Source organism: Takifugu flavidus, chromosome 3 (genome assembly GCF_003711565.1).
Source record: "Takifugu flavidus isolate HTHZ2018 chromosome 3, ASM371156v2, whole genome shotgun sequence".
NCBI lineage: Eukaryota > Metazoa > Chordata > Actinopteri > Tetraodontiformes > Tetraodontidae > Takifugu > Takifugu flavidus.
This window is the reverse complement of record NC_079522.1, coordinates 18,420,774-18,433,980: the sequence shown is the minus strand read 5'-3', so window position 1 is coordinate 18,433,980 and position 13,207 is coordinate 18,420,774. Positions and strand designations below refer to the sequence as shown.

The following is a 13,207-nucleotide window of genomic DNA, read 5'->3' as shown; positions in this document are numbered from 1 at the left end:
ATGTGGCCAGCTAAGTGGTGTAACAGGCTATCTTGTAAAAAGAAAAAAAGGATGTTATTTGAAGGGTTGTGACTCCCTCTGAGGGCTGTCATAAAACATGTCCTGAGGCAAAAGTTGTGAAATCCTTCAATAGCTGACACACAGATCTACACCTTTACTCTGTATGTGACATACAACAAAAACATTTGTACTTAAAATGTTTTGCTTTTCCCCTTCATTTATTCATGTTATTAAAGAGTGACTGGTAGTTTTATGCTTCCTTAGGAGGGATACTGCAGACTGACACTCAATCAGCAATCCGCTTCTATGTTTCATTCGGTTCCTAGTAGATCTGGTACGCATGTTGTCATCTTTTGTTAAAGATGTTAACTTTATTTTTTTAAATTAATTAACTAAGAGTGAATTACCACTGATAACTACCTCTGCTTTAGAGGCTGTTGGTCATGTCGGAGGCATCATTCTGGTGAAGCCTTAAATAGCTTATCCAGCATAAATCAGGACAGATTATCAGAATTACTTTATCAAAAAATGACAAAGTGGTTAATATCAGTGAACAGTGCTTCATTTCAGTTTTTTTAATTGCAGCCAATTGTTTTTTTTAATGGTATGCTATCCTCTTGTTTGTGCATCGTGCCATTAGATTATTCTTAGCAACATTAGGTAAAACACAATGGTATGAAAATATTTTTGTAGAATTATACAGTCATCATATAATTGAGCATTATGTTCTGATTATGATAAGTGTTGCATTTTTTAGCTTTTCTTTTTCAGAAATATCCCTCAAGCGGATCTATAGCGGTTATAAATAAGTGAGATTGTTCACAAGCACATTTTTTACCATGATTTATGAATCTGGCTCATCATGAGATTGCATCATTAGTGATCTACACAAGAAAAGCAGATGTCTACTGTCATACATCAAGTAAATAATGTTGGCCTATTGAATAATGGTATTTTTACATTTGTGATATGCACCAAATGATGTAATTGTTTAGTCAATTAAATCAATGGTTGATTCCACCATGACAGCTGGTATATATATAACAGGCTATCTTGTAAAAAAATAAATATATATATATTACTGATAAAAAAATTAAGACAAAAGGGTGAAGACGGTTACAACACTGAGTTTCAATTATCACAATTGTGCTATTTTTGAGTAATGTAGACAACAATGATGTGTATTTAAGCTATTTTGACACCAGGAACACCAGGGATCCAAGATTAGGACTTGTACTCAGACAATGATGTTTTGACTTGATGGCTAAACTGCCATGATGATGCTCGCACATGTCACACTAGCCTCAAAGAGCAAAGGATACAAGTACAGCTATAACAGTTGGTGTCCCCAACACTTGTGGCTAAGCTTCTTGTCCATCAGCTCCTGCAGTGATGCACACTTCAGGTGCAAAATGGCTACGTCACAACACAAGGAGATACATATAGAAGTGTTACCTGGGTGTGACCCAAGGAACCGTTAACTAAAAAGTAAATGGACAGATGTTTCACAGGGCATCTTATGTGTTCATTTTAACAGTTTGAGTAAATGCAACACTGAATTAAGATTTCCTGATTTAACTTTAACTTATAAACCTATAGTTTACTTTCATAAAATTGTAAGATTGCTCTATTCATTACATTATTACGTCTTGCCTTCTATGCTGGGTAGTGCAATACATGCAATACCCCCCCCCCCCCCCCCCCCCCCCCACACACACACACACACACATATAAAAACACACGGACATTAATGAGTGCACGATCAACGTGTGTGGTGGTGACAGTGCTAGATACTGGTTTGCACAATTTGGTGGTCAAACTGGATGAAAGGCCCGGATATCACTCAGGATCTGATATTTGCACCGCCCCTCCTAAGGTCCGGCTCCTGGCGGAACAGGCTGTAAGGGTGCGTTTGATTTAAGCTACTCTCGTTTCTCGCAATCGAGCTACAAAAAACCCCCCAAAAATCAACAAGAACAACAACAAAAAAAAACACACAAACACAAACCAAAAAAAGACATATGTGTTTAAAGGCCAAAGTGATGGTGACGAAAGTGAAAAAAATAATAAATAAAAGGAACGTGCATGAACTTACCACGCTGGAAAGGAAATCTCCGTCGCTGAGTTCCTCCAGGTCCAACAGGTTGGTGCCTCCGGATGGATAGAGTTTTTCTGATGCTAAACTGTCAAAGATAGACTCCATCATGACTGTGTGTCTGTCCCACTGGACAGATGTTGAACAGCTGTCAGAACTGTCTTAGCCCCTGCTCATTAAAACCACGCAGTCTGCACTTGATAGTATGACGACACCTGCAGAAAAGACGTCGAAAAGAGTACAGTCGCCTCAGAGAATAAGAACTTCACATGTTTCTAAGTGGCTCTCGCTGCTACTGAGGATATTGGCATCATTCCGTGCACGCTGCACTGCCTCTCCGCTCCAGAGTATTGTATCCTGTGGACGCTGAATATTGAGACAGACCACGCCCAGTGACGCCACCGATAGACACGCCCACAACCACCTGACTGACATCTTTGCTTGTGCTGCATCTGAGCCTTTTAACCCGTGTATAGTCCCCTCAAACCTCACTATGAGGTTCTGACTCACCAAAATCCCTTTACACAAGTCTTACCATATTTAACTTTCAACACGTTTCGTATGTGGAAAACCCTGTTTGCTGAAAAAAATCATTTTGTGTGTCAATTATTTTTGTTTTGACTGTCTGACAAAAGCTAAAATCCTGACAGTGAGTGAGAGACTGGTTGAAACTAAGTTAGTGCTAACCAGTTTCTACAAGAAACAAAGTGAAAAAAATTCAAAGTAGTTAGTGGTTAACAGATATCGGGGTAGATTCTCAATCGTCCAGGTCATAGTTATGCAAGGTAGTTTTCTTTGTCTACTGGACTGTTTTTCTTCTCTTTTGAAGACGTTTCTCCTTCTATCCAGAAGGCTTCTTCAGTTCTGAACTCACTGGGGACAGAGCTTGAAAATATATTTATTAACAGATAAATGGCGAGATGCTGCCACGGCAGGCAGAATGATCTAGCATTCAGCAGAGTGTTTCAACCCATCAGATGATGAGACTGGAGGAAGACTGGAGCTTCAATTAACCTGAAAGGGATTTATTATAACTTTTATTTGATCCTACAATATTGACATTAAAGCTATCTATATAGTAGACAATTACATGCTTTTGATGGATCTAGGGAGACTTCAAGGCCCGCTGGCCCCCCACCACTCACTGGAGGTGCCAAGAATGTGTGTATGACAGAGGTTTCTGATGGAAATGCTCTGGCTGCCGGGGTCCAGAAACATGATCACCTGCCACTGACAGGCCTCTGTCCCCCCACTGGGTCATGGTTTCCTCTCCTCTCCTCTCCTCTCCTCTCCTCTCCTCTCCTCTCCTCTCCTCTCCTCTCCTCTCCTCTCCTCTCTCTCTACCCAGCCCCCCCATCAGGAGGAGGGTCCCCCTCCATGAGCCTGGTCCTGCTCAAGGTTTCTTCCTGTTAAAGGGGAGTTTTTCCTTGCCACTGTTGCTTGTCTGGGGTCAGGCCCTGGGATTCTGGAAAGTGCCTTGAAACAATTTTGATTGTAAAAGACGCTATATAAATAAAGATTGATTTGAGTTGATTTTGACTTGATTTGATTTGATGGAGCAGCTCAACATGTAAGGACAGCATTACTCCTGCCTCCACCACCTCTTCATATTTATTTAGTCATTCAGTCATTTTGCAGAATGATTCTTTAGGTTCATTCTGCTGAGAGGACTTCTTGCTTTTAAATGTTATAAGTCAAAAGAATGTGGATTTCTTTTAGATGATGATATAGAATGTCATATGATATTGTCGTAAGGGGCCGTTGAAGTTTTATCTCATGCATCATTCTTCCAGTAGATTTGCTTTACACAATGCAGACTTCATCGTGGCCTATTTGCTTTTTCTGACTTCCATAGATGTATTCTTCCCTGAGATAATAAAGCAGACCTTATACGTAATATAAAGAACACATTTTACTACCACAGTGAAACAAAAATCAATTTGTATCATTTTAAAACAATCCAGAGGACAATTGAACAGCTTACTGACAAACCCTGCAGGTTTCAAATAAAAGAAATCTCCTGGAATATAAAACCAATACTACATTGTAGTGGTAATCCAGCTAATTATAGGTATTTATGATGATGATGATGATGATGAAGATGATGATGATGATGATAATGATTGTTAATACATTATGAGAATAACCATTTTAAAAAAAAACTATTTATTAACAATGATATGATGAAATGAAATGATAGATTTTATTTCTTGTAATTGTTTTATTGTTTAACAATACTGCCATCTACTGACTAATTAGACACTCATAAGGAAAAGTCTTGTATTTTATTTGTAGTATATTTATTTTAGTAGATCAATCAGAATATAATCTTGACATTATGAACAAAATTAAAACAAAAAAATCCTGATCTATTCTAGCATTCTAGCTATAGTAAGCAGTATAATGACTAACCAAGGTTCCAGCTGGTTGTCCCCATTGTGGTTGTGTTTTTATTTATTAGTGGTGATTCCATTGTAAAAAAAAAAAAATCAAAAAAAAAAACAACAAATCAATACATTAAAAGCGTTGCAATGTGTACTTTATGGGCAATACGAATGTTTTACTTAACACCACGTGCAATATATTTAAATAAATAAATGTTTCATTTTTTAAATTTTTTTTTAAATTTATGTATATCTAAAAGGTATTTGTAAAGCCCTGTCGAGGCCGATCGAGGTGTTGAAAGTATATACCAAACATGAATGTGGAAATGGCTGCTATTGAGTCGCATTCACTTGACTCAAGAGCCAAGGTAACAGCTTTATTCCTCACCACTGCATTGTTTTAGACCGCGTCAGTTTCCTGGTGAGCGCATGACGAACAGTCAGCATGTAGGAGCGACGGTCCGGCAGAGGGCGCTGTTGATCCAAGACCATCCTGTCAGATAGCAGGAGTAACTATCTACAATAGTGGTATCACTGTGGTATCAATGGCACATAAAAATGAAGTCTTTGCCATACATTTGAATATAACTTTGAAGTTGACTATAACTCTCCAACTTGATTGGCTGGAAGTTAAATGAATTGGCACAAGGATCGAGGAATGGGCTCAATGGTAAGTCGAATATCCGCGACAAAATTTTTGTGACGGATTCTTTTCAGACTTTGTAATTTATTTACTAACCTCGATTTTTTTTAAAAACAAACAACAAAACCCCCAAAACCTGAAATACTGAATGTGCAAAAAAGGTAAAATTTTGAGTTGTTTTAAATTCAAAGTCACATATTACAAAAAAAGAATTCATTGTTTAAAATTCATATTCAGATGGCACAAGTTTACTTCCATAAGCACAGCTATAGCTTAAGAATTCTGAGTTATATGTCACAGTTGTTGATAGACCACACATTGTAAATATGCTCAATCCTGCTGAGTCAAACCTGATGAGCTGAATCACAGCTGCTTCCACAGCCAAAACAGCTTCTGCCACTGACAGCTCCTTGAAACTGCACCTACACACACACACACACACACACACCACACACACACACACGCATGCATGCAATTTTTTTATTTGTATTTTTGTCAATAGTAAACAAACTAACTAAACAGGGTGTCCATTGTCATGTGATTGATCTCAGAGCATTTCCGAAGTATTTTGAAAGTGTGAGGCTAAATACTGCTAATTATATCCCAGATTACTTTAATCAGGAGTGTAGTCTGCAACTGTAATGCAACATTTTTGATTGATGCTTTCACAGGAATCTTGATAAACAAGCAGACATACTGGGAGGAGTGCTTTGCTTTATCTTACAACCGACTGGATTTAAACTTTAGGACCTGCAGTGTGCCTGGATCTTGTGGCACCAAAATGTTGAATGATTGGTCTACCAGCATTTTAAATCAACAGGGGTGCGGACTGGAATGGGTTCTTTAAGCCTATAATTCAATTCAGCATACTAAAAAAAAATGTGTAATGACAGGCACTTATGCACCTCAAAAACACAAACAGTCTCTCCGTTCTTTCATTTATTCTCACACACTGAAATCTTATTTCACTTTTGTTGCACAGGATTGGCAACTATTCATAGCAGTGCTTTGTGGTACTACTGTAATGCTTAAAACAATAAAGGGTCCAGAATAAGTACAGTACTTAGCTCTGTTTTGGGCCTAAAAGACTCAAATCAAAGGGTCAAAATAAAAAAGTAATTCCTCGGGTTTGAAAACTTAAATCATTTACAGGGTTTTTTTTCTTTTACAGTGTAACTAGGAAACACACACACACACACCACACACACACACACACACACACACACACACACACACACACACACACCTTAAGTCCTCGGCCAGTTTCTGTCCTTCCTCTGTTGTCACCTCCCTGCCAATTTCCAAGTCCGCCTTATTGCCGACCAGCACTGTAGGAACAACTGACACACCGAGCATTTCTAAGCAGACTCATATCTAAATATCACAGCTATTCATGTCTATAAATGCTATATGTCCTATTTTGCCATTTTAGTCCTCAGCGCCAGCTCACTACTGTTTTATTTCTCTTTGTTCTACAGTGTGGTGTCTACTATCAATGTATCCGTGGCAACACAACATAAGCTTTTACCAAATCAAATGTGGCTTTTACTTGGCTGGAATCTAAAACACAAACTCTTTCCCTAAGTAGCAGACACTTGTGTGTAAATAGTATTGAAATTCTATGTATATGCCATTATATTTCCTACAGTGATCTGTTACAGGCAACTCAAAACATAACAGTTCAAACCAGAGGACTTTGGACAAATTCTGTTTGGGTTCCCATATTATTGTCTTACCTAGACTTTTTTTGGTTTGGTCAATGAGCCTCTTGAGTCCAGGGATCTCCAGAAAACTCAATCTTTGTGTGATAGAGTACAGGAGAAGGAAACCATCTGCCCAGAGGATTGATGACTCCAACAAAGACACAGAATTTTCCTGGAGGTAAGAATATGCCTCACAAGTTAGGAAATGCTAAATATAAAAACAGAAAGCACTTCAAGGTCACATAAACAAAAACTATTAGTCAAATATACCTTACAAGGTATATCCAAAATCTCCACTTCCACAGTTTCCTGGTCCACCATTCGACTGCATCTGTAGGTCACATCTGTTTTTACACACAGTTACAATGAATCCAAGGATAATGTGGACAATTGTAATTCTCAATTTAAAAAATGTTCACTGTTGTCTCACCCTTTTTATTGTCATAATCTCCAATAAAGCGCTTGGTCATAAAACGCACACACAGCGCTGGAGACATGGAACAGACAGCAAAGCATTGAAACAAATACACACTTTAGCTTCCACCAAGTGGAAGAGTTTATTGCAGCTCAGTTTTGGAGAATTTGGAAAGATAAACCATGGTTATAGTTGCATTTCCTACTCATAATGGTGATGTGATGTGATGGTGAAAGCTCAACAAAGAACTGCTTCATATGTGTGTTTGTGCATATCACCATACCATCGCACCCAAGTAAATAACCAAAGTTAAAAATTAAACAAATTTCTTCTTGATTAGGCATACAACAGGTGAATAGCACTGAAAAGGTGACCCTTAAGCTTGTGCCCAGTTAATATTAGCTTCACATTGCAAGGAATTGATGATGTTCATCACCTAATCAGCTGCGTCACTGTTTATGTGCAATTCAGAAAGGGCTGCAAATTTTTGAGTTTTATTCTCTATTTTGGGTGAAATATAGGCAAATAATTGCAAAATATAACAAATTCTAATGTACGATGCTAGCAACTCCCATAAATGATACATTTACATAATTGTCTTAGAACTCAGAAGGCAGGCAAAAAGGAAGCCCACAGTAATGCATCAATGTCCATTTCACATGCACTATAAGTGTTTTCACGCATGATTCACATGATTGAATTATGTTCTGCGAGCTACACACACACACACACACACACAGAGACAGACAGACAGATAGACAGAGACACACACACACACACACACACACACACACACACACACACACACACAGACACACACACACGACTGAAGTTTAACACCTGTTTTTCCAGTCTTTTGACTTCCCAGAATGAGGATTTTAACCGGTACCATTTTCCTCTTAGGTTTGTTTTATCCTCTTTATATCTGCATTGAAACCCTACAAAGCAGAACAAAGATGTCCGCATTCAGTCTTACAAAAAAGAATCAACATTTTAAAAGAGCACACAATAGACTGCAATACTACTGACCTTTGGGTGAGAATAGGATCCTGATATACAGAGGACCAGAATAATAGCATGTTCAGTGTCAGTCTCTAAACAGAACAAGGAAAAGAAATGGGGTTGTCTTCGCTTCTTTACTTGTGTTTGGTTCAAACACATTTCCCTCCTCTCTCTGTTAGGGAACAGAAAGTGACATGAGTTATTGGCTATTTATCTGAGTACAACCTTGGGCACCAGTGTCCTGGTCTGGATATGTTCAAGACATATAAACATTTTTTTTTTTTAAACTAAACCGTTGATACACTTCTTATGTGTTATATATAATATTCAGGTGAAGTTTTTTCAAACTGCAGCCAGCTTGGTTGACAAAATAATTTGACTTCAGTCATATCAGTCATATACTGCATGTCAAATCAATCTTTTGTGTAAGCAAAGCAAAACATTCTCTGATTTGACTGGTTGATCCATGTAGTATTTTGATCATAGTTTTTTGTTTATAACTGGCAACATAACCAACTTTTGAGTATGGATAGATTCCTGAAATGGAGAATAGGCAGAAGGTCTGCCCTATATAGTCCTTTGAGATGGAACTGTCTTCTGTCATTTGCTTCTGTTTGGTTGTATCTGAGCAGTCCCCCTCTTTCTGAGGGAACGCAAGGTGACATGAGTTTTTTTCTATTTAACACCAGATGTGTGTGTATGTGTGTGTGTGTGTGTGTGTGTGTGTGTGTGTGTGTGTGTGTGTGCTACGCTTATTGGATATTCTTCTCATATTCTTCATTTTAACAAAACCCACACACTGTTGGAGATGGTAAAGGGGGTTTCTGGTAAACGCTTTATATAAAAGTTGATGAAAAAGGGTTTTTTCAAAGAATGGTCCGTATTGTCTATTTATGAATGGCAGAGAAGGTAAGCTAGTGAGCAGACCGAGATGCACCATCAGTCCATTTGCCAAGAATTTGCTTTATCAATCAAAACCAGAATTTGGAGCTCAGGAGAAATTTAAATATGGACATAAATGATGCCAAGTCACGATCATGGAGTGGTACTCCTATGACCGGCTGGGCAGCCACATTGTCACCTCACATTATGATGGTTCTGGTTTTATGTTATTTGTTTGAGAGTTTGCATGCTCCCCAGGTGTCAACATTTGCTTTTTGGTGTTCCCTCCCTAATTTAAAAGATATGCAGGCATCTCCAGCACCAAACATTGTATAAAATCACATTTAATTTCACACTGTAGAGACATAGAATACCTGGGCCCTTAGGGGTATTGGAGGTGACTGGACTTCCTTCCTTCCATCCATCCATCCATCCATCCATCCATCCATCCATCCATCCATCCATCCATCCATCCATCCATCCATCCATCCATCCATCCATCCATCCATCCCAACAAGCAACAGTGGTAGGAAAAACTGCCCTTTAAGAGGAAGAAACCTTGAGCAGGACCAACAATCTTTGCGATGTTTCTCAAGTGTAAAAAAGCACTTATAGAGACTGTTGTAATGTGAGTTAAAGGACAGATCTTGGTCAAAAGTTACTCCAAGATACTCACAGAGCGTCTAGGCTCTAGAAGCTAAGGAGAAACTGTCTAAAGTGATAATGTGATCTATTCTATCCCTGAGAGGTTCAGGACCAAGTCTGAAACTTCACTAACTGCTCTGTCTCCTCTAGTTTCATGAATAAATATAGATGAGTGTCATCAGCATAACAATGAAAATGTTTTCCTGCTGAATAATGTTTCCTAAGGGAAGCATGTACAAGATGAAAAGGATTGGTCCAAGTACAGAACCTTGTGGGACTCCATGGCTAACCCTACTGTATCATGGCCTGTGTGTTTTTGTGCCACTTGTTTGTGTTTTGTTTTCCTGGTTCTCTCTCTAGGGGGCTGGGTGGATTCCCCTTAGTACCATTCGCTGGTGACCGTCACACCTGCAGCTGGTTATCAATCAGCATTCTTCAAAATCCGCTGCCTTCTGATTACCAGCGTCTGATCATTTCGTCTGCTCTGTGTTAAACGTGGTAAATGAGATCTTTCTTGATTCGTGCCGTAGAATTAACCTTCTGCATTTTCTCACGTTTCCGCCTCTCACTCAGAGGAGCAATCAGCTCTTCATGCACACTTTTCACTACTCTGTGCACAACTGTCGTGGTTAATTAAAGTCTTGTTTAAACACCTTCAGCTGTTGTTTGTCTGCTTCCGGGTCCTGTCTGAACCACATTCTAACATTACTATATGAAGAGGGAATATTGTGGACATGAGCAAACTTTTGTCATAAATACGATCTAAACCAGTGTAGTGCTGTCCCTTTAATGCCAATCACATGCTCCAGTCTCCGTAACAGGATGCTGTGATCAACTGTATTGAAAGCAGCACTTTTGAGATTTTTGAGATAGAAAGAAAGTTGGATATAGGCCTTTAATTTGCTAACACATCTCGTCAAGCTAGAACTGCTAATCAGTGCTAATACACCCTTCATTAACTGTGTGTTGGGATGGGATCTAAAAGATGTGGTGGACTTAGATCTTTGAATTAACAAAGACAGCTCAGAAAATTATATAGGGGTAAAGGAGTTTAAGGGCTTGTTGGAGATCCTGTATGTTCCTTCAGTCAACATGTGTGGTGATGGTCTAGCATAGAAAATTTATATGTGAATGATGGTGTAACAGGTGGCCAGGGAGTGCCCCTAGAACAGAGGTCGAAAACCCAAAATGTTGAAAGAGCCATATTGGACCAAAAAAACAAAAACAAATCTGTCTGGAGCAGCAAAAAATGAAAAGCCTTATATAAACCTTATAATAAAGGCAACACATGCTATAAGTGTCTGTATTAGCTATATTAACCTACTATCAAAATGGTCAGTAGGGTACAAATACATAATGAGCATTCATGATTAAATCCTCAGCTTTCTTTCTCTTTTTCCCTTTGGTATCCATGGCCCATGACACACCCGCCTGTTTTTTAGCAGCAGCCACCTGTCTGGCACCATGCTGAGCTGAAAGAAATGTATAATCTTTGTTAACAGAGATGTTGAAATTAAATATTTATTATACACATTTTAACAGCATTGGAAAACTTTAAGAATGTTTGTCATTTTTTTCTCTTACAGAAATATTAACACAAAAATATATATTCACACCATCTTTTTCCATTTTCATATTTTTGAAAAAGCTCCAGGGGCCACTAGGGCGGCGCTAAAGAGCCGCATGAGGCTCCAGAGCCGCGGGTTGCCGACCCCTGTGAAGAAAAGCACTGATGTTGCGCATATGGATGGATTGAGCCCTTTGCTGTGAACCACCAGTGTCCAGCCTTGTAAAAGCAAAGTTACATTTACAGAAACATTACATTTGATCTCTGCCTTTATTCTATGTTATACTACATACCAATAAAATTAAGATGCTTTGCAAAAAACAAATTGAATTATTATTATTATCATTACTCTTATTGATGCTGTAATTACAGAGCCTAAAGGACAAACAGTATTGAATCCTGCAAAATGATATAGAAATAATGTGAATAAAGGGTAATCTCCTCTTCATTTACTCAGCTGGCCATCAGTAGGAGGACCTCCCCTGGGAGCCTCGCCCTGCTAGGCTTCTTCCTCTTTCCTTGACACTATTGCTTATCGGGCTACCGTAAAGCACCGAGGGACAATTTTGAGGATAACAGATGACATATAAATAAAATTACATTGAATATTAATATATGATAAAAGACAGTTTGCCACAAGACATGCATGCATGTGTAACCCCATGGTTAACGGGTATGTGCGTGCATTTCTGTCCTTCGTCTGTTTTTTTGGTTGGCCATGGTGTTCACAGAGGGTGTGTGGCATGCCCCTGATGACACCTGGTGTGGCTGGTTTGAGGGCCTGTTTATATGCCTCAGCATTTTGGGTGTCCCTGTGTAGTAGTCATTGCTGCAGTTCGGTGTGGTGTGCGTGGCCTCTTTCTGAGCAGCTGCCATCAGCTACAGTAAATTGGGTGTAGGCTACAGCGAACCCCAATCTACGTGCCATCATTTTGGTGTTCTCTTTGCTACTGTTTATGTCATTAACAGTTGGTTTTGTTTCGGGCTGCTGGTTGTTCTGCATTGCCTCTTAGTTTTTGTTTGCTTTTCTTAGTGCCATTTCTATTTTGTCGTAAAATAGCGTCTCTGTTTTTCTTAATTGATATCCTTTTTAGCACATTGAGCAGTGGTGGCCGTGTTAGCCAGATCGCAACCTGTTGGGTTTTGGGTGGAGGCAGGTTAGCACAGCAGTGGTGTGGAGGTCCTATTAAACTTATGTAGGTTTTCCTTGTTTCGTGGTTTCTCTACCCAGCTGTACCCCTGAAGGGCTATTGTGAGGCTGGACTAGACATCCATTTCTTTTCTTTTTGAACGATAATGGCTGTTCATTTTAAACACATAGGAACTATTTTTATGAATTGTTTAATAAAGGTTAATTCACTGTTCATTGTGCCTGTATTCATCTGTGCATTTATGTGTGCGCGAGTGGTCATTGGGAAATCGCCAAGGAGATAACTGTTAAATCTTTAGGTGAAAGTCCTGAGGTGGCATTGTGGACATTTTTGGTTTGGTCCAATCTGCCACACGAGTTCCACACAAACTCCGTCGCATCAGACCTGCATATTATTAAACAGGAAAGTGACTTATAAAGTGACTATAAACATATCAGTCTGAATTACTTTTAGGACAGAATAACCTCAGTATCAACATACAACACAAGTGCACTAGAAAAACAGATATGCAATTCTCAGAATCATCTACAACATTTTTCCCACAATCCAATTGCACGTTTTTAAAGCAATTAAAAGTTCGCCTATATTTCAAATAATAAAAAGGTTATTTGATATTATTTATCATTAGAATCAAAAGTCTTACATACGTACATATATCTACGACGTATAGTGTTAATTCTGAACTTATAACATGTTTAATGTGTGTTTGTGTGCGCGCGA

The 13,207-nt window shown here is 38.8% G+C and overlaps 2 protein-coding genes across 2 annotated transcripts in view; both read right to left on the bottom strand.

Annotated features, from left to right (window-relative positions):
• The window catches only part of creb3l1 (cAMP responsive element binding protein 3-like 1), a 29,705-nt gene extending 27,256 nt beyond the window's left edge, over positions 1-2,449 (bottom strand). Inside the window, exon 1 of the mRNA XM_057028836.1 lies at positions 2,096-2,449. Within this exon, the coding sequence (XP_056884816.1) occupies positions 2,096-2,206 (111 nt within the window). The 5' untranslated portion in view covers positions 2,207-2,449. The remainder of the gene's footprint in view (positions 1-2,095) is intronic.
• A 1,757-nt stretch (positions 2,450-4,206) lies between these two features.
• On the bottom strand, positions 4,207-8,426 carry zgc:110699 (uncharacterized protein LOC325371 homolog). The gene is made up of 8 exons (XM_057027335.1): positions 8,270-8,426; positions 8,081-8,178; positions 7,256-7,312; positions 7,096-7,169; positions 6,859-6,997; positions 6,369-6,462; positions 5,473-5,544; positions 4,207-4,972 (listed from the first exon to the last, which is right to left on the bottom strand). Exons 2-8 carry the CDS (start codon positions 8,130-8,132, stop codon positions 4,864-4,866), a joined length of 597 nt encoding a protein of 198 aa, XP_056883315.1. The 5' UTR covers positions 8,133-8,178; positions 8,270-8,426; the 3' UTR covers positions 4,207-4,863.
• Between the last annotated feature and the right edge of the window lie 4,781 nt (positions 8,427-13,207).